This window comes from Haliotis rufescens, unplaced genomic scaffold (assembly GCF_023055435.1).
Source record: "Haliotis rufescens isolate VD_foot unplaced genomic scaffold, xgHalRufe1.0.p SCAF_7, whole genome shotgun sequence".
Classification (NCBI taxonomy): Eukaryota; Metazoa; Mollusca; class Gastropoda; order Lepetellida; family Haliotidae; genus Haliotis; species Haliotis rufescens.
In genome coordinates, this window is record NW_025964361.1 from 34,729,602 (window position 1) to 34,750,925 (window position 21,324).

Genomic DNA, 21,324 nt, shown 5'->3' on the forward strand with positions numbered 1-21,324 from the left:
GTGAATCCTTCCAAAAACTAGCGATAACCAGTGATGATATGTTCAGCAGGTGCATAGGAATGTGGGTGTATTTGCAAACACATTTGCTGGATGTACCATCGAATGCATTTTGCATGACTTTTTGTTTCGAAATTTTTGGATGCAATGGTGTTGGTATAGGAGTATGATATCTTGATTTTGAAACATATATTTATTTTGGAAGATATTTCCTTAATTAATTAAATCCATACCCTTGTTGGCCAATTTCAAATGTATGAACACCTTATCATGAGTTGAATCGTCATATTTCGTGTTATCATGAAGATTCATTAACTAACATCATCAAACATCTTCAGCAAAGTTGGAGATCGCATCTCAGTACAATAAATTTGCTTCGATTGCAGATATTTTGGTTGTAACGACCCTAATATATCAGTTTTGTACAGTATAAACCCGTTTTCATATATAATGCAGGTGCAAAAAATAAACCGGATGAATGCAATTTGAATATCGATGCCATACCAATATTGTATTTAAATCCATGCATCTCCGGGGGTACAAGTGTATCTCAATAAATGGAAATTGATAAACGCTGCATTTACGAATGTCACAGACTATAACGCATGAAGGTCTTACTTTGTATGCGCTTTAAACGCCGCTCCACCCCACACAAATACTAATACTAACTAGGGCGATGGGTTGCCTGGTGGCTAAAGTGTTCGCTCGTCACGCCGAAGACGTTCGATTCCCTTCATGGGTGTCCCCCGCCGTGATATTGCTGGAATAAATTGCGTTAAACCATATATAGAGCTGAATGTGATCAGCCCTGGTGGGGGGAGTCAACTCGGCGGGTAAAGTTCAATGTGATCAGCCCGGGTGGAGGGAATCAACTCGGCGGGTAGAGCTGAATGTGATCAGCCCGGGTAGAGGGAGTCAACTCGGCGGGTAGAGCTGAATGTGATCAGCCCGGGTGGAGGGAATCAACTCGGCGGGTAGAGCTGAATGTGATCAGCCCCGGTGGAAGGAATCAACTCGGCGGGTAGAGCTGAATGTGATCAGCCCGGGTGGAGGGAATCAACTCGGCGGGTAGAGTTGAATGTCACACGTGTAATCTCGTGGTGTGTGTACCCTGTCAGCTAAAAGGAACATATTTAAAAACACTTGAGATATGGTCGGTCACCTGCTTTGTCTCCCTGTGGGGACGCTATATAAGACCATCCGCTTTTGGCCCAGATGAGCTGAGGGGCTGACTTTGTTAAGGTGAGAAACTTTGGGTACAACGGTCGTGTGGGATCCCCATACACTTTCTTCACGACCTTGCCTTTTCATCTGATATCCTTGAAAGTACCGTGTACTGTATACGCACTTTAGTAGACGATTGTTTCAAAAAGAAATTCCTGGACCCGCATGTTTATGATCACGATTTGGTGATTGAGAAAAACTTTCAAGACGTTCTGAGTTTTTATTCTCATATAAGTATAATGTATATCTATATTTAACTGAAAATCGATTGCTGAGAAAAGTTCGGCGGCGAGGCGTTCTAATTTCGCTCTATATTAATGCTTATTTAATGAAAACGTTTGCCATTACAGAATTGAAATCCACTCTCAAAATTGAGCCATCGAGATTTTGACAGCTCTTTTATTTCCGTTTCTCGGACATTAAATATTTCATTGATTTGGCGTTTTCATATATATAGCTGTGCATGGATAGTTGTCAACTCAATGCCTTAGTATTATAAAAGTACAATTGACTCGTGAAATTGAGCTGTCAACAAATTCACAATTTCATTTATTGCATTTCTCGGACATAACATACCAGGTTGAAGGGAACTATTTGTATTTAATCACCGGCTTAACGAGATTAGGTGGTGACTTCTGTCAGTAAGGACATTGATAATATCGAGATATAAAATCAAGTTACACAATGTCTTTCAATTTAATAAAAAAAACAATCGTTTGCAGTATTGTCGTAATTTCCTGATGGTGTTCAGATATCCGGGGCATTGTTATCAAATGTCAGTCGGCACACGGTAATCTTTCAAACAACGTAAATGAATGTGAGGTACATTTCTGTGTTCAAACCAAAGTTCACTTCTCTTCTTGTTTTCCAGGTAGCCACGATGCTGAAGTTCTTCGTCCTAGTTGTCCTCCTGGGGGCGACGTTCGCCAAAGAGTAAGTATACATTTTATTTCACAAATAGGCTTTAATTTATCAATACACAAACATAACAATAAAACCTCGTTAAATTGAACTCCACTATATCGAAATATCGTTTAACCGAAGTGACTAGTGGTTCCATCAGAGTCTCAACAGAACTATTGTCCAATATTGGCACTTCGCTTGTCTCGAAATCGACATGTAGAATATTATGTTCGATTGTCACCGAGTCTTCGAGTTAACATAGCCCCACTGTACCTAGATATGATCTCGTGTATCTTGGTGCCTTATTCCTTAAACTCTGCTATAAAGCGGTGGCAATAGTAATGCGACTTGGACCCAGGCAACGGGTGTCGAATTTCAAAAAAATACTTTTAACAAAGATTCACCTGTTCCTCATTACAACTGCTGGTCATTTTACCAAAAATAAAACATAAAACATAAAACATAAAACGAAACCACCGCGCAGGACACAAGCGTTGACTTTTCTGAGCTCTATCAGAACACTGATCCCAAAGACCATAGCATATTTTTGCAACCAAAGTTCGAGAATTTTACACTAAATAGATGTTTCAATTTCGGCTTAAACATAACTTGTTTAAAGGTTGTTTAAGTCGAGGTGAGTAGATGAGAATGGATGAACGCCATACTTAAGTGGACTTATCACATTGTACCCAAACTCGATAAGATCCGGGGTAGAATAGGTCTTCAGCAACCCATGCTTGCCGTAAGAGGCGACCAACGGGATCGGGTGGTCAGGCTCGCTGCCTTGGTTGGTGCATATCATCATATCCCAATGGCGTGGATCGATGCTCATGATGCCAATCACTGGATTGTCTGGTCCAGACTCGATTATTTACAGACCGCCGTCATATAGCTGGAATTTTGCTGAGTGCGGCGTTAAACAACAAACAAACAAACAAATCACATCGTACCATTGTGACGAAATAAGCCCGGCTTCCAATATGACGATGGATCGCTTTAACCACGAGACTAGGAATTTAATTAATCACCTGATAAATGTTACCCTGGTTACATGTCCATCAGTGTAAACATTTAATCACCCTGTAACGAATCGGCAAGGTTTGTGTATTCAGCGAGTAAATATTGTTTTACACAAATTCCATGTGTATTAAGTCTGCCATTATCGCTATCACCGCAGCGCTTATTCGCCGTGATGATTCAACACGGATGCGCCCGGACCAATCACACCCTTTACGGATATTACAAGCAAATAAACTATTTGAGTTTGCGAGGATTACTGTAGAAGCATTTTGATGTGTTTACACGTGATGTGTCGCAATACTCCAGAAGAATAGACGCATGACATTTTGACATTTATATTATTGGCTACACAGTCCCCGGTGGCCTTTGAGAATACCCTGGCTTGGTTTTTTGAAATATTTGAGTTGTTTCGTTTAATGCAAACGCAGTGGACATTCTTAACTATATATGACTTATTTTGGTGTCAACAAACATTTAACAAAATTTACGGATTGACCAAGGCTACTGTTTCAAACTGGCCGCGGCCTTGCCGATAACCATGACAACAGACTGGTTAACCTACACTCACGTTTGAACCTTGACACGCAATGAGCTAGTCTCATGTATAATGTACTGATGCGAGATTTAGCGGGCAGGTTTTACGTGAAGACATTTCTTTGTTTCGTCCTCTCACAGGTCTCAGTACGTCCACAAACATTTAGATAACTCGCTTTACCCCGAAGTACTAGACATTGCTGCGTCGATGTGTGTAAATAACTGTCGCTTGTGCCACGAGTCACTTAGACAGTCTTTCATTACATTTGTCACCCTACGCCTCGGCTGTTTACTGTTAAAGGTCGCTAAAGACAATATATTTTTGGCAATTTTAGTTTTCTCTTTGTTTCGACTACTATAGCAACACGCTTCTAAATACTGTAACACATCCGTAAACCACGATAAGAAGTTTGTTTGTTTGCTGTGTAACGCCGCACTCAGCAGTATACCCAACTATGTTTCGGTGGTGTGTAAATAATCGAGTCTGGACCACACAATCCAGTGATCGACATCATGAGCATCTATCCACGCAATTGGGATGCGATGATATGCATCAACCAAGTCAGCGGGCCTGACCACCCTGTCTTGTTAGCCGCCTCTTACGACAAGTATAGTCGTCTTTTACGGCAAGCATGGGTTGCTGAAGACCTATTTTACCCCGGATCTTCACGGGCGCACGACAAGTAGGAAACAGTGGTGTAGGGTATGTGTCTCTGTTACCGTGATAGACACAGGAGCTGCTGACTAGCCTGGTAAGTTAAAGCGTTCGCTCGTCACGCCGCACCTGGATCCGATTCTCCACATGGGTAGAATGTGTCCATTTCCCCACAGTGATATTGCTGGAATATTGCCCAATGCGGCGTAAAACCACACTCACTCAGTCAATTGATAGACAGTAGACAGGGGTGGTAGCCTTGCCTGGTGTTAAAAGCCTTCGCGACTCGCGCAGTAGGCCTTGATTCGATGACCAACATGGGAAAAATGGGGAAAATTCATTTTTGGTGTACTCCGTCGTGCTGGAATGCCGTCAAAGGTGGCGCTTAAACGTAGCCACTCACTTCACATACGGACATGGTGCAATGCTTAATAACATTGCAGTTGGGAAACGCACGGTATCGACTTGTGTTGCCTCATCGACAAATGTAAGGTGGAGCTCAATTTTCAAAATAATGCAGTGAAGCCGTAAATCTGCCAATGCAGCCTATACAGGCATATTTATTGACACAGATATTTTGACCTGTGAAGATTCTGGGGTAGAATAGGTTTTCAGCAACCTATACTTGTATCAGTGTCAGGGGTCGCAGCAACGTGCCCTACATTTTGTATTGTGAGTGAGTTTGGTTTAACGCCTCTTTGAACAGTTTACCAGTTGTATCACGGCGTGTCAGATGAAAACCTTCAAGATTAATGGAAAGATATGTCTCTCGACTTGATGACGAGTTAAGTAAGGCCATGTCAACTGTGTAAATCTCTTTGGTTTTGTGTGTACCGCACGACAATCTTGATTGACGTTTCAGATTTAAGAGTTACAGAAACATTGATAGCTGGTCATCCAGGTCAGGTTTACCGTGCACACTTACAGTACATTGGAGTGCGTTTGGTGTAACGCCGCTTTGAGTGAGTGAGTGAGTTGGGTTTAACGACGCTTTGAACAGTATTCCAGTTATATCACAGCGTGTCGGCATACTGTGGGAGGAAAGCCCGAAATGATGCAGACACGATCATAGGTTTCTGGCGTTCCCAAGGGGCGCAACTCTGCCACCCGTGCACCCTTTCGTATTGTGATCGCGTGTTTAGCAGCCGTATTTTGCATATTCAATGGTGGACAGTCCTGTGTCATTACGTCGTTATCATCATATCATTAATATACGTGTAGGAGGCACGGGTGGCCCAGGCGTCTACGGCATGCTCTACAGAATTGCGTCCTTAAGTGTGTCAGAAGCGTGTGTTCGAATCCTAGATTCGTCATGGCTATGTATCAAGGATTGGTAGTACTTTAAGTGGTAAACGTGTAAGACCTGCATCACTGGGGCTTTCCTTCACACGAGGGGCGGTCGGGTAGCCTAGTGTTTAAAGCGTTCGCTCGTCACGCCGAAGACCCGGGTTCGATTCCCGACATGGGTACAATGTTTGAAGTCCATTTCTGGTGTCCCCCGCCGTGATATTGCTGGAATATTGCTAAAAGCGGCGTTGAACAATACCACTCACTCCTTCACACGAAGCTCACACAACGTGAATTTACTGACATACTGTCCAAAGTTGCGTAAACCCAACTTCCTTACTGATATCGTTAAAAGCGACGTTAAACCCAACTCCCTCACTCAATATATGCGACGTTAAACTCACGCCTCGATATAGGAGAATAGTCTCAATATGATGTAGTTCATGCATATGTCGACCAGGTATAGATCAAATATAGAAATGGCATTTGGGTTCCAGTTCCTATGTCGTGCTCTCCCCGACATCCGTCAGACCGGGCATGGATTTTGAGGTCAGTGCCAACATCCTCAAAGCCACCGCTAACGTCAATGTCAAGGCCGCGCTCGTTAAGGGGACGCAATCCATCGCTTCTGCAAGCGGAGTTCTTGTGCAAGGTAGGTAACCATTCAGAATGACCATTATTATCGCTATTTGTTAACAAACCAATAGTATCCGAGTATCCTATAACCTATGTAGCTATACACATTGTTTTTTGAAAATCAATAGAGATTTTTATTTACAGGTCAGCCCCAAAGTATAACCATCAAGGTAATTAGAACCATTTTATTTATTCTATTGTTTTATATTAATATACGGATCGAGTTATTCATCACCAATAGAGGTTATCACGCGAGTGTGTTTGGGGATGGTCAATATCCTGCATTAGGAATAAACATTGTATTTAGCAAGCCTTGGCGAGTTAAATACAAAGTGTTTATTCCTAATACAGGATATTTACCATCCCCCAAACACACAAGCGTGATGACCTCTTTATCATATAATGTCATTCTTTAATTCTGTGCTTTAAAATCGCTTTCCCTCTCTCACAAACATTACCCAAACATTGCGAGTTTTCCTGGAATGCGCGCATTAATATTTATTACGTCACAGGGTAAGTGATGTGTCAGTCGGACAGTGAGTGAAGCCAATATGGTTTCAACTGAAATCTGTTTCTTATACAGTGGCGAAGCAGCATATACGCAAAACAACAGTTGTCTTTAATTGCCTTTCGCGGCAATCCATCGGTCTGTCCGCTAGAGTAACTGCCCTTTGTCAAAGGGAAGCTACTCTAACCCTAGTCTATGAGACGTCACGGCCACGGTCAGACGTTGTTGACAGTCGGTCTGTCCTGTCATAACGTTAAGAAGTGTAGTCAGATATACACACAGCGACAAAACGAAACAAGGTAACAATTCAAACATATTTCGGCCAAATCCAACTATTTAATTTGTGGAGAAGGTTTCAAGCCGCAGAAGTCTACAAACACAGATATGGCTACTGATCCCGCTTGGCTAGGCCTCGTACCCTCGCAAAATTGTTTCGTAATTTATATCTCCAAAGTTGCAAAACTTATAAAATGCCTTTGCTACGTCACAGTTAGACACTGATTTTCAGTATATTAGTCTGTTTTTTTTATAATGATAGCAATTATCCCTGTAGTTTATCCAAATTCCCGATGGTTAATTCTGACTCGATCGCCGAATGACGAGGGCGACGCCATGTTTGTTTATAAAAAGTGAAAGTAGTCCTACTTAACCTTTGATATTTGCATCTCTAATCGCATATGACCCCAACGGATATCGTTTTTATCCGTTGGCTTTATCCTGTCGAGAAACCTACCCATTATATGATAAATAAATCTCCCCAAAGTCTATATTATGTGTAGGCTCCTGGATAAAGTAGTTCCGAGGATCGGGTAGTTATAGCTACAATATGAGAATTAGGTGAGTGTGTGTCATCGTACCCTGACGGCGTGGATCTCTGCTGGTTAGTTGGACCACTTTTTGATGTGGATCAGGGGCGGTCGGGTAGCCTAGTGGTTAAAGCGTTCGCTCGTCACGCTGAAGACCCGGGTTCGATTCCCGACATGGGTACAATGTGTGAAGCCCATTTCTGGTGTCCCCCGCTGTGATATTGCTGGAATATTGCTAAAAGCGGCGTAAAACCATGCTCACCCACCCACTCACTCACTCACTGATGTTTGAATAGGATCCGGGTTTGAATAGGACTTCAGCAACCCATGGTTGCCGTAAAAAGCGACCATGCTTGTCGTAAGAGGTGACTAACGGGATCGGGTGGTCAGGCTCGCTGACTTGGTTGATGCATCTCATCGTATCCCAATTGCTCGATGCTCATAATGTCAGTTATTGGATTGTCTGGTCCAGACTTGATTATTTACAGACCGCCGTCATGGGGCTGGAATATTGCTGAGTGTGGCGTTAAACAAGAAAAAAGCAAAGATTTTGTACAGGCCATCATGTTGCTGGTTGTGACGTTAAATAACACTGTCTCATCTGGTTCATTTGCTCGTGTCTACCTCTATCACTATTATTGTTTGGTTTGGTAATGCATTATTTGATGTGGATATCTATATTCACTGTAGAAACACTTTTTGAATTAGGATCACATTTGACTCCTTGCATGATCAGGTTCCCAAAGATCTCAAAAGCGGAAGCTACAAGCTGAAGGTGACAGGAAGTGGTGGTTTGACCTTCAGTAACGAGACAACGCTGACCTACAACCACAAGAGCATGTCCATCTTCATCCAGACGGACAAGGCCATGTACAAGCCTGGTCAAACAGGTCAGTCGACGAAAGAGATAATTTACGGGGCCTACTGTTTAAAAGTCAGGGAGCGTCCGAGAGCGCCCCGGAGCGTCCGCGAGGTTTAATAAGACGTCCGGGAGTAATTTAACAAGCTCATTAAAATCACATCTTGGTTTTCGCTACCGCTAAACAATCATCTGAAGACATCCCATTACGCAATCACAGGAGTGTCTGGTCCGGACTCGATTATATACAGAACGCCGTCATATAGCTGGAATATAGCTGAGTGCGGCGTTAAACAAACAAACAAACAAAGCATCACATTACCGGTCACGCCAGAACGACCAATCAAAGCGCCGCTTAACAGATTTGGAAAGTGATCGGAATACTTTTTCTAATCATGCAACTTCGGAAAGGTGAACACGGAGTATTCCGATGAAGTAACGGGATGTACGACTGATTCCCTCCATATCATCGTCTGTCTCTTGCTTCAGTGGGATAAACATTTGAAACAAAAGAGACTTGCATAGCTTGAGTGAAGTACTTCCAGAATGTGGAATGACCTGTTCTTACAGCCAGTCTTCAAATTGTAAATCCAGAATTTTGTCCTTGTATTTTTTGTAGCGTAGTATGGAAGACGCCAGTTTCAAACCCGTGCTGTCGATATCTTGTTAACTGGTTATTTAATTGATCGGTCAAAGTTCGCGAAACGTCGTTCTGACATGACCTGTTAAAATGGTAAGAATCGAAATCAGGAACAGTTGTGGAACACAGGGTCTTCTAGTTCCATTTGATTCAGTTGGAATTGGTAGGAGCCATTGCTATTCATCAGTCCGGAGGGTCCAACTATTTTGTGATGAATAAGACGTATAACTGCTGATCATGAAGCGTCAGCCTTCTGTCGAAGGTGCCTATGTATATATCCAACTCCCCATCTGACTGCCCCTCGCACTTAGGGTGGTGCCACGACTTGCACTGCTCCCAAGAAACGCCTTTACAACAACAACGGTTGCCACCCAGCAAATGTTGCTGATTGTTCCCCGGACGCTGTTTAGTAAGACCTCATTTGATTAATGATATTTATATATCATGCTAGTGAGTGCATTAGTTGACATACGCACATTAATGAATTGGTATTTAGGGGTTTAATGTGTTTGGGGTTTCCATCATTGTGAACAGTATTTCAGAGGTTTCGCGGCCAAGAAATAAACAGCGTTTCAGGTCATTGAAACAAAAAAGCACGAGTATGGGTGAATGAGTGAGTTTGGTTTCACGCCGCTTTTAGCAATATTCCAGCAATATCACGGCGGGGGACACCAGAAATGGGCTTCACACATTGTACCCATGTCGGGAATCGAACTCGGGTCTTCCGCGTGACGAGCGAACGCTTTAACCACTAGGCTACCCGACCGACCCTTACGGGTATGGTGCGAGTAGAAAACAGTGGTTCTGGTTGGTAATTTCCTCTTCATATATGACGCCAAATTACTTTGCGATGTGGATCTAAAATTATTGCATTCGTTAATTTCAGTCCATTTCCGGGCCTTTGCCATGTTCCCCGACATGAAACTGTACACCGGCGACATGAACATCGACATCTTCGTGAGTAACATCTTACGGCTTTACAAATTATTTCTTTTAAAATTAAGCAAACAGCAATTCATTAATTGTTGACAATGTGCCAATACACAATTCTATGTTGGACATACATTAAAAAAAATTCGAAATAATATTTACAAATAATTATGTAGACAATATATTTTAATTTGTGATAATATCCCAGAGTCTCTGCATCGTCGTCATGTGTAAATACACCATGTGTTTCAATGTTTACAGGATCCCAACTCAAACAAAATCAAGCAGTGGGTGGCAGTGAAGGACGCTAGCGGCGTCAACACAAACTACCTCCCCACCTCCAGCCAACCTGTACTCGGTGACTGGAAGATCAAGGTCACAGCCGGTGTAAGTAGTTTACCCCATTATCTCTGACTAAGAACTGAGGTCGCCTCCGTGGTGTAGTGGTAGAGCGTCCACCCGGAGTGCGGAAGGTCCGGGGTTCGATCCCCGGCCGCGCCATACCAAAAAGACCTTAAAAGATGGTACTTGTTGTTACCCTGCCTGGCACTAAAACAATGACTGGTCGGCTCGGAGTCATTTTTCTGTGTCTGAAGGGGGTATGCATGTTAGTCTGTGGCATGGTATCTCAGTGGGCTAGAACTATAAAATGGACATCAGTCCGGACACACACACACACACACACACCGTTCTTGGACGTGACCTCAAACCCTATGTCACGTCACCTCCAAAGAACTGAACGTGCCTACATACATTCATCGTTCATATGTCATTAATAATGTATTTATTACATCTATATTGAAAAATCCGTAACTTGGTGATAATTGTGAATCTGTATGTCTTGCAGGCTGTGACAGAAGAGAAGGTGTTCACCATCGCTGAATATGGTAAGATTTATACAAGAACATTTCTCCGACTGATTTAGTGAATGAGGTTACGAGTTTTGGTTTACAACGTGTTAACAATATTCAGCTGTTTCACGGTAAACTCAAGAGGTTACTTGAACGCGGATGGCGAGCGTTACGTACGGACGCTTCAGAACTACGAGGACACCCGACTGACTCATCAGATTAGAAGGGCATGTTTGCAATTAATCACAATCTGACTAAAGTTGAGCGTCGTTCATCGGGCACAGTGTCTTGGCGAGTTTTGTGTCATTGTTCCACGATTGTGTGGATCGTAATTCATGCTTTCAGTAACCTGTTTGTCCTGTCCATATTCGATCATGTTCAAGCCCCTGATGAAGCTTGGGTGAGTGAGTTGAGTTTAATGCCGCTTTTAACAGTATTCCAGTTACATCATGGCGTGTCAGCTTAATGTGGGAGGAAAGCCCGAAGTGACGCAGGCCTCAGACGTTTACCACCTCGGTGAAACCGACGAGCACGAGTATTGTGCTGACAAACCTAGAAACATAATCGGGGTGAACCGGGATTCGAAGATGAAGCTGAAACATAGCTGACTACAACTCACTCATAATGTATCTGTCATTGTACATGATAATCACTGAACGGTTTTCGTTCTTTCAGTTTTGCCCAAATTCGAGGTAACAGTAGAGCTACCAAGCTATGGACTTGTGTCTGACGACCACATCACTGCCACAGTCAAAGCCAAGTAAGTCAAGAGTGTCTTTCCATTGTACTGTTGGAGGGTTACAAGTATTCCAAGTGAACTTATTTCACATGCAACTGACGTCAGGTGATCTTGGTAAGAGTTGAGGTTTAGCTGTTTTTGTATTCAGCTATGTTCTCATCACATAACGACTTCAAGGTCCGCGACATCGGCTAACACGAAATTGTTTTTATCTCCGAAATAGAATAAGTGCCCATCACCCCATTTCTAGTCGTAAGAGGCGAATAAATTGAGAAACGGAGGATTCCGAGTCAAAATCTATCACTAGCAACCTATGCTGATCTTAAAAAGTAATCGGATCAGATGGTCAGGCTCGGTAACTTGGTTGATGGCGAATTAACATATCCCGACGGTGTGGGTCGCTCGGGTGGTCAGGCTCGCTGACTTGGTTGAAGCATGTCATCGATCCCAATTGCGTGGATCGATGCTCATGATATCAATCACTGGATTGTCTGGTCCAGACTCGATTATTTACAGACCGCCGTCATATAGCTGGAATATTGCTGAGTGCGGCGTAAAACACCAACCAAACCAACCAACCGTGTAGGTCGCAGCTCATGATATATAATATTGATGAGTGTGGCGTTAAACACAAACTAGGCACATGTTCTGCCCCGGAACACAAAATGGGGTTACTTTCGGGAGAATGTTTCCCTGCCTGTTTTCCGTCAAAATTACCCTCTGTAAAACAGGTTGACCAGTGTTTCGTTATCTCATCACTGATGGCTTCTTATCCAGGTACACCTATGGCAAGCCGGTAAAGGGAACGATCAACTTGGAGGCCAAGTTGGAGCGATACTACCGGCCCTGGAACTACCACGGAGCGGAGCCCATGATCACGAAGACAATGGCTGTGAGTTACTTATGTTTGTTCGTTTGTTGTTTAACGCCACACTCAGCAATATATCTATATGACGGCGGTCTGTAAGTAATCGAGTCTGGACCAGACAATCAAGTGACTGATATCATGAGCATCGATCCAAGCAATTGGGATACGATGACATGAATCAGCCAAGTCAGCGAGCCTGACTACCCGAACCCGTTAGTTGCTTCTTACGACAAGCATAGTCGCCTTTTAGGGAAAGCATAGGTTGCTGAAGACCTATTGTACCCCAGATCTTCACGGGTCGACTTATGTACATGGTAGTGGCAATTAGTAGTGATAGCAACAATAATATGAACAGTTGCAGTAGCAGTAGTAGCAGTAGTAGCAACGGCCTCAGTTATAGAGGTAGTCGTCGTAGTTGTAGACGTAGTCCACGTAGATGAAGTCGTAGCCTTCATAGTAGTTGTTGCTGTAGTAGAATTAGAAGTGGTCGTTGTTGCCGGAGTATTCGTATTCGTAGTAGTATTCATTCTCCTCCCAGTACACGTCGAAGAAGTAAATTCAGAAGTAGTTTAAGTGTATTGGTCGTACTAGTAGATGCGTATTGTCGTAGTAGTAGTACATGCGTATTGTCCGTAGTAGTGGTAGTAGTAGTAGTAGTAGTAGTAGTAGTAGTACATGATCTGTGGTCGTAGTAGCAGTACATGCATATATTGGTCGTAGTACTAGTATATGCGTATTGATCGTATAAGAAGTACATGCGTGTTGGGCGTTGTAGTAGCAGTACATGCATATATTGGTCGTAGTACTAGTATATGCGTATTGATCGTATAAGAAGTACATGCGTGTTGGGCGTTGTAGTAGTAGTACATGCGTATTGGTCGTAGTAGCAGCACATGTGCGTTGCTTGTAATAGTAGCACATGTGTGTTGCTCGTAATAGTAGCACATGTGTGTTGCTCGTAATAGTAGTACATGTGTGTTGGTCGCAGTAATAGCATATGCGTATTGGTCGTAGTAGTAGCACATGTGTGTTGCTCGTAATAGTAGCACATGTGTGTTGCTCGTAATAGTAGCACATGTGTGTTGCTCGTAATAGTAGTACATGCGTGTTGGTCGCATGAATGGCGCATGCGTATTGGTCGTTGTAGTGGTACAGGGTTTTGGTCGTAGTAGAAGTAGTACATGCGTATTGGTTTTAGAAATGGTACATGCGTATTGGTCGTTGTAGTAATGCATGCGTATTGTCTAAGGATTGGTATATACGTATTGGTCTTAGTAATAGTACATGCGTATTGGTCCATGTAGTAATACATGCGTATTGGTCCATGTCGTAGTCCATGCGTATTGGTCGTAGTAGTAGTACATGCGTATTGGTCGTAGAAGTCTTCAACGTGTTTTAAGTCGTTGATGTAGTTGGAACAGTAAATGACAGAGGTATTGTAGGTGTAGTAGGGACGTATGTAGTAGCTGCAGCTGTAGCAAATAGTGTTTCGGGTTGAATCCTTGGCTATTTGCTTCCTTCCCTTTTTATCGCTACTATATCGACATGTGATGCATTTTTCCAGATTGATGGCGAGAGCAAGGTGACGCTATCCCTTGCTGACATGAAGAAGGTGTTCCCTAATGGCCTGAATAACCAAAAGATCGAGGTGACCGCCAATGTGACGGAGGGCTTGACTGGTATAACACTGAATGGATCCAGCACGGTCAAGATCTACCAGTACGCAACCAAACTGTCCTTCGCCCCGTCGGACCCCAAGACTTTCAAGCCGGGTCTCAAATACATCGCCTATGTGAGTTGAAACAGTCCGCTTCACAGAACAAAACTACTGTTAAATTAAGTAAGACTAGTTCTATGGATGAACAACTTTTTTATTACAATTAGTGCGACGTTTCGGTGTAGATCCTAACACCTTTATCAAGCAAGTGATGGATAGTGCTAAACAACACCGAAACACCGAAACGTCCAACTAATTGTAATAAAGAAGTTGTTCATCCATAGAACTTGTCTTACTTCATCACACCAACTTCTAAATGCCACTTAAAGAAGTTATACTGTTAAATTGTCACGTAAAAAAACTAAATGATTAACACAATGATCTTTTCTTAAATTAACTGATTTTATGGAAGCTGCTGTTGATTTGTAAGATGTCCCTTTCCAAATGTCACTTCTTCACTTATGACGTATATTATGTTCTGAAAGGGTTGCTGACACTGAGTCATAATTACATTCATTGGTCATCATCGTTGTGTTTCCGCAGCTGCAAGTCCAGCAACAAGACGGTCGCCCAGTCCAGACAAGCACCCAGCGGGTGACCGTGAGCACAAGAGTGACCAGTCAGATCAAACAGACGACCACTCCCGCCTTCTACTACCCCAGAACGACTTCCTACACCATCCCGGACCAAACTTTCTCAGTCCCAGACACAGGGCTTGTGCCCATTGAAGTCCACATCCCCGCCAATGCTAGCAGCGTCAGTCTTACAGTAAGTACAACCAGTATGTAGTTAACCAGACCTAGAGGCGATGCAGTAGCGTGTTGTCAGGTTACGGTAGTGAGTGAGAGTGAGAGAGTGAGAGAGTGAGTTGGGTTTAACAGTATTCCAGTTATATCGCGGCGTGTCAGCTTAATTTGGGAGGAAAGCCCGAAGTGATGCAGGTCTCAGACGTTTACCACTTCGGTGAAAACCACGAGCACGGGTATGGTGCTGACAAACCTAGAAACATAATCGGGGCGAACTGGGATTCGAACCCACAATCATAGGTTTCTGGCGTGCCCAAGGAACGCAACTCTGCACAGCGAATCGCGGCGCCTTAGACGACTGGGCCACCTGTGCCACCCAGGTTACAGTAACATGCAGCTACAGACAAGTTCAATGCCATTATAATCATATATTTGCCCCGATTCTTTCCATCAAGATATGCCAAGCCGTAGAAAGCAGAAAATCACATTAAATACACCTTTATTGACCGCCCAATTCAAACAAAGGATCTCATCACTCAGCTTTCTAAATCGATACGGCTGCTCTAATTCGTATCTTGTCACCGTTTGACTACATGTTGTCAGTCGCAGTTTCTGCTTGGTAGATTGATTTACCACCCATTGTCTCTATTTTCCAAAAGCTCGGAACAAATGAAAACCCTCAGAACAAAAACAACCTTCTTTTTGTCAATTTGGAACTGCCCTTTTACGCTCATTTTCGAGATACAGAAAGCACATATACTGATCCGAATGCTTCGTTAGTACCTAGAATGAAAGTTTATTTGAAAGATCTCCCGACGTGACCCCCTATGTCAGATCTTAAGGCAGAGGGGTATCAAATCGGAGTAGAAAATATTTTAATGATATTAAGATTCATATTGGTTGTCCATCAGAAAATGATTCTAAATGAAAAATACAAAAACCGTGTATTCAATCACACTTTTCCTTTCGATATAATTTGTAATAGTTCTCCTTCAAGAATTCGTCCGACAAAGACATATCAATGGTCTTGGTTGTAGGTAAAGTATGGCAAGGTTTCCTCCAGCAAGTCCATCGAGAAGAGCTACTCACCGAGTGACAACTACATCCAGCTGCTCCTGAAATCGCAACAACTTTCAGTAAGTATCTCAGGTCTCTGTGAATGTTTTGTTTGTTTGTTGCTTAACGCCATGATCAGCAATATATATATGACGGCGGACTGTAAATAATCCAGTCTGGACCTGACAATCCAGTGATTGATATTTCGAACAACGATCCACGCAATTAGAATACGATGACATGCATCTACCAAGTCAGCGAACCTGACCACCCGATCCCGTTAATCGCCTCTTACGACAAGCATAGTCACCTTTTACGGCAATCATGGGATCCATTCATGTTAGTCTCACCACTAATTTGGTCGGCGTTTATATTTTATGTGAGTTCACAGACGTATGTACTTTTATAGAGGTGTCGGGGGGCGCAATGTAGGAACGTGGCAGATTGCGTCGAAAACAAAAGTAGACGTCAAATGATATTTGAATGAATCGTAATGACAGAATTTGTTTGTGTTTTACAGGCCGGAAGCAATGTGAATTTCGACGTCAAGGTCACCGAATCCATCAGTGAGCTGTTCTACCAGGTAGGTTGTGTACAACACAAATAGATACTTTAGTATCTCAGATTAAAACAGAAAGTGAGATTGAAGCGTTCATGTTGGTCATACGTGCCTGCTCCTCTTGTCCAGATGCTAACTTTACCTGATATTCATTCCAGGTAATGTCTCGTGGTTCCATCGTGGCCACTGGCTACATCGACAAAGCAAACCTCGCATCATTTTCCATCCCGGTTACATCCAAGATGGCGCCTAATGCCCGGATCATTGTGTATTACGTCAGGAAAGATGGAGAGATTGTCACCGACAGCGTCAGCTTCGATGTGGATGGCGCGTTTGAGAACAAGGTAAGCACTGCAATAGTCCGATATTAAGTTGAATATTATGAGTTTATCGGGATAAGGCTACTTTGGGACTGATCATACTTCTGCAAAACCAAATATTTTTTAATTAAAATTATGAGCCTGAATATGGTTTTAGGAAAAACACCTTGCAACAATGGCACTTTTGTGGCAGACAATTTAATCCATGGACTGAAGCATATTTGCTTTTTTCGATAAAATCCAAGCCCCCACCTCCCCCAATATCAAATGATCGGTCCCTTACAGTGTAAAAGAGCTGTAGATGTCATTACTATTACTTTCAGCCTGACTATGGCCACTCAGCGTCACTCAGTTGTATTTTTGACTCCAGGTGTCTATCTCTATGGACAAGACAACTGCCCAGCCTGGTGACAGTGTCAATGTACAGGTCACCGCTGACCCCCAGTCCCTGGTCAACCTCCTGGCCGTAGACCAGAGCGTCCTCCTCCTCAAGTCCGGAAATGACATCACGCAGTCTGAGGTAGGTCAAGGTCCTATAAAGTCTGGTGACGACACGACACTGTCTGAGATAGGTCTAGGTCCTACAATGTCTGATGCCGACATGACACGGTCTGGGATAGGTCAAGGTCCTACAATGTCTGATGCCGACATGACACACATATTCTGGGGTAGGTCAAGGAAACACAGGTGTTATTGCCACCATGACGTACACAAGTTCAGAAGGACAAGGAATAGCAACGTGTTTCTGGTGGCGGCATGACTCGCACAATACAAGGTAGGTCAAGGTGAAATTAGGCTTTGAGTTGATTCACACATTCCCAGGTTGTTCACTGTGCGGCCAAGTGTTACCCGGCACAAAAAAAGCAAATTCTACAGTCTTACCACTGACACATTTCATCTTGAAGCACTATTTTTATGATCCGTTTGATCACAGGTTATCAGTGAACTGAAGTCATACGACACTATCAAGAGTGTAGGTGGAGGAGGATTTGGAGGCCCCATTCCTCTGGGTGCTGTTGCTCGCCGGAAGAGGATGGTCCTACCCTGGGGAGGCTGGTGGGGATTCCCCACCTACTATGGCGGAAGTGACGCCAACCAGATCTTCCAGGTATGTAACCGTTAGGCAACACCACAGGCTGTTAGCTGTCGCTTTTCACGCGAACACAAATCGGAAGGGAATGTTGTTTTCCTTTTCTTCGTTCCTCTCGTCAAAAATATATATATTATTTTAAGTATAATCAGTATTACTCCGAGGTTGACTGCGTTTGATAAACACATTTGAGAACATTGACTTTAAACATTGCCTGAGTTCTAGCGTAGTTGACTTCAATGGATACGTTTTCCATTGGTATTTCTTAATTGTGTTTATCTGTACTGGTAGAAAAAGTGAATTGTTATATTGATGCATTTACTCTATACGTAGCTGTACATAGAAGTCGGGATTTTCTTGTCTCACACATTTTCCAGTTATTGAGGCAGTTAAATATTACAATGACTAAAAGGCTCAGTCTATACTGTGCGTTCTCTACGTGTTTCGAAGCTACAAAATAATATTACCATGACTAGAAATATACATATTTTATTCCAGAACTCCGGGGTGGCTGTGATGACTGATGCTCTTGTGTACAAATACGTCAAGCCCTACTGTAAGTTAAAAAAATTATATATAAAAACATGTCATATAACAAACATATATAAATCAACATTCAATACAAAACCGTTATTCATCTTAATGCCAAATAAAGTTAATTATCATCTAATCGACGGAATCACCACATCACTTATCCATCAATAACAGAAATGTCGTAGTTTCGATTCCGAATAAAACATTAACAAAAGACACACACACACACACACACACACACACACACACACACACACAAGCTGGATGTCCAGAAAACCAGCAACACCGTTTGGTTCCTCCTTCCAGCGAATATGTTCTATGCAGTAACTGAACAAATGTGTCTCCGAGGCACCCCAATTATAGACGAGATCTCACCACGATGCCCCTCACTAAGTATCACAAAACCCCTAATTGCAATAAACCATATAATCTATTTACGCCGGGCATTTGTTCCCAGTAATAATTGGTTATGGATGACGTCAGATCCGGTGCGGTATTACGAGAAGGGAATGGCTGGCCCGCTCCCCGGAGGAGTGGCTCATCAAACAGCTGCTCTGAAGGAAGTTGAGAAAATTCGGTCTGATTTCCCTGAAACTTGGCTGTGGACCAACAAGACCAGCGGGTAGTTACAGAAGGAATATATACCCCATTATATCCCTGTCTCCCCTGGAGTTGTGCTGCTGCGCTTCATTTGCTCTGGCTGTTGTGTTCTACCCAATGACATCCTCCGCAATTTTAAACAATACCGCGACCGTGATTGCCGATATAGACACAACGCCTTCGTAATACGCGCCTGTCATAACTGTGTGCATTCCTGAAACAGACTCTAAAATCAGGGAATGATCTTGTGGCCCTTGTGTTAATCTTTGTTCCCGAAAACATGGCCACACGCATTATTTTAGTGAACTGACAGACTCTTAGTCTTACCTTAGCGTTTGCCCTCACGCCTGCTAGGATAAAACGACTTGACCATAAGTTAACTGCTTTAATCAGGGAAGATTAGAAGCATTGCATCCTAACAGTGAAACTGAATGAGTGATCGCCATAGCTATGATCTTTACCTTACCAGGACATGGTCTGTTGACACAGTTCAACGTTTATTTTATTGGACATATTTGGTTCTAAATTAAATATGTTAATTGGGGAAACGTCAAGAGACGTCGCCTGAGTATAAACCTTTATGTGGTCTTATGTCTGAAACATTGTCCACATGATTTGTATCACCCCTACACTTACTCCATCTCCCCGTGGGGTCCCGGAGAGGAATGTGTCACCAGGACCCCATTGCCTGTCTTAAGAGGCGACCGAATTGGCTACCAGAGAAGATCCGGGTTAGAATTGATCTTCAGCAACCCATGCTTGTCGTAAGGTCCGACTAACGGGATCGGATGTCAGGCTCGCTAACTTGGTTGATGCATGTCAACGTATCCCATTTGCGGAGATCGATGCTCATAATTTCAATCACTGGATTGTATGGTCCAAACTCGATTATTAACAGACCGCCGTCATATAGCTGGAATATTGCTGAATGCGGCGTTAAACAAAAAACAAACAGACTTCAGTCTAAAAGATTATGTAGCATTCTTAACATTCATTATTGAGCATGCCTTAAAATACAGCATCACAACAAGTTATAAGATCTACATTGATGTTTTTTGGATATTTTGTATAAATACCCTTTTGGTAATTTAGGCATGACATCATGGCGTGCTAACATAAACCTTTTACTCCCATTAACTATTTTGGCTTTCTATTGAAGTATACACAATAGATAAGGCCGTATTGGAATCAGTACATGTCCTTAAGGGAATACAGGCTCCTGAAACTTTGAAAGAGGTTGAGAAAGTTCGTACTGACTTCCCAGAGACATGGTTGTGGATGAACACAACTGCCGGGTAACTAAATAAAGACACACAGTAGTTATAGCTGCTTCTTGTGCATTTTCCACCTGTGTACCACGCCCCCTGACTCACGAGATTCAACTTATAACCTCATATTGGATCATAAAGTCATATATATATGACCATAATGTTATGTCAAAGGATGTGTTAGAGCATTAAACAAAATAAATTCAGACTATAAATAAATAAATAAAAAAATAAATAAATAAATAAATAAATACACAAGACGAATTGTGCATAAACATTGTATCCGTGTTCACATTGAGAATTTCTTCACATGATCTCAATATTTGATATGTACTTAGATTGGTATCGCGTGTGAACTCGTCCTACATCTTCTCCCCACAGAAGAAATACACACATCGGAATCCACAGTTCTCTTAACCGAACACAGTGTAAACATTATGTCCCGTTAGGCAGACTTAATTAAAGGCACGCTGCCTTTTAATAAACTGAAAAGGTACTAAGCACAAGAAAGTGGATACACTTGCCTATAGCTAGAAGAGGTAGTGAATATTTTACTTTTGATATGTATCAGTGTCATGGTGTAATGACTTTCATAGACAAATTGTTTACACTTTACAAATAATAACACACATTTTAATTCTTTTTAATATATTAACCTAAAAATAGTTAAATGTGTAGATACATGTGATAATTCAGATATTGCTCTCCGAAGGATATTATTAAAAATAGCATACTATATACAACAAATTAGATTGACAAGACGTTAAAGGATAAACACAAATATTTTAGACACCAGTAATATGTAGCCATTGGGTTAAACGTCATCATCTATAGCATCGTCTGAGGTGCCGCAATTCGCTGAGCAGTGTTGCGTCCTTTGGGAACGCCAGAAACCTATTGTCGTGGGTCGACTCCCGGTTCGCCCCGATTTTTGTTTCTGGGTCAGGACCATACCCGTGTTCGTGGGTTTCACAAGT

The 21,324-nt window shown here is 42.6% G+C and overlaps 1 protein-coding gene across 9 annotated transcripts in view; it reads left to right on the forward strand.

Moving 5' to 3' along the window:
* Positions 1–1,180: 1,180 nt before the first annotated feature.
* The window catches only part of LOC125376074 (CD109 antigen-like), a 45,248-nt gene continuing 25,104 nt past the window's right edge, over positions 1,181–21,324 (forward strand). For 7 of the 9 annotated variants that reach the window (XM_048387567.1, XM_048387563.1, XM_048387562.1 and 4 more), the window contains exons 1-18: positions 1,181–1,239; positions 2,093–2,154; positions 6,118–6,272; positions 6,401–6,426; positions 8,307–8,460; positions 9,956–10,026; positions 10,261–10,386; positions 10,847–10,886; positions 11,526–11,610; positions 12,367–12,481; positions 14,022–14,249; positions 14,718–14,942; positions 15,958–16,056; positions 16,497–16,559; positions 16,694–16,879; positions 17,226–17,375; positions 17,790–17,963; positions 18,444–18,501. In XM_048387567.1, coding sequence (XP_048243524.1) covers positions 2,102–2,154; positions 6,118–6,272; positions 6,401–6,426; positions 8,307–8,460; positions 9,956–10,026; positions 10,261–10,386; positions 10,847–10,886; positions 11,526–11,610; positions 12,367–12,481; positions 14,022–14,249; positions 14,718–14,942; positions 15,958–16,056; positions 16,497–16,559; positions 16,694–16,879; positions 17,226–17,375; positions 17,790–17,963; positions 18,444–18,501 — 2,008 coding nt within the window. In that variant the 5' untranslated portion in view covers positions 1,181–1,239; positions 2,093–2,101. Of the gene's footprint in view, positions 1,240–2,092; positions 2,155–6,117; positions 6,273–6,400; positions 6,427–8,306; positions 8,461–9,955; positions 10,027–10,260; positions 10,387–10,846; positions 10,887–11,525; positions 11,611–12,366; positions 12,482–14,021; positions 14,250–14,717; positions 14,943–15,957; positions 16,057–16,496; positions 16,560–16,693; positions 16,880–17,225; positions 17,376–17,789; positions 17,964–18,443; positions 18,502–18,962; positions 19,102–20,238; positions 20,375–21,324 lie in introns of all 9 variants that reach the window. The other 2 variants (XM_048387568.1, XM_048387569.1) reach the window with 2 other exon arrangements.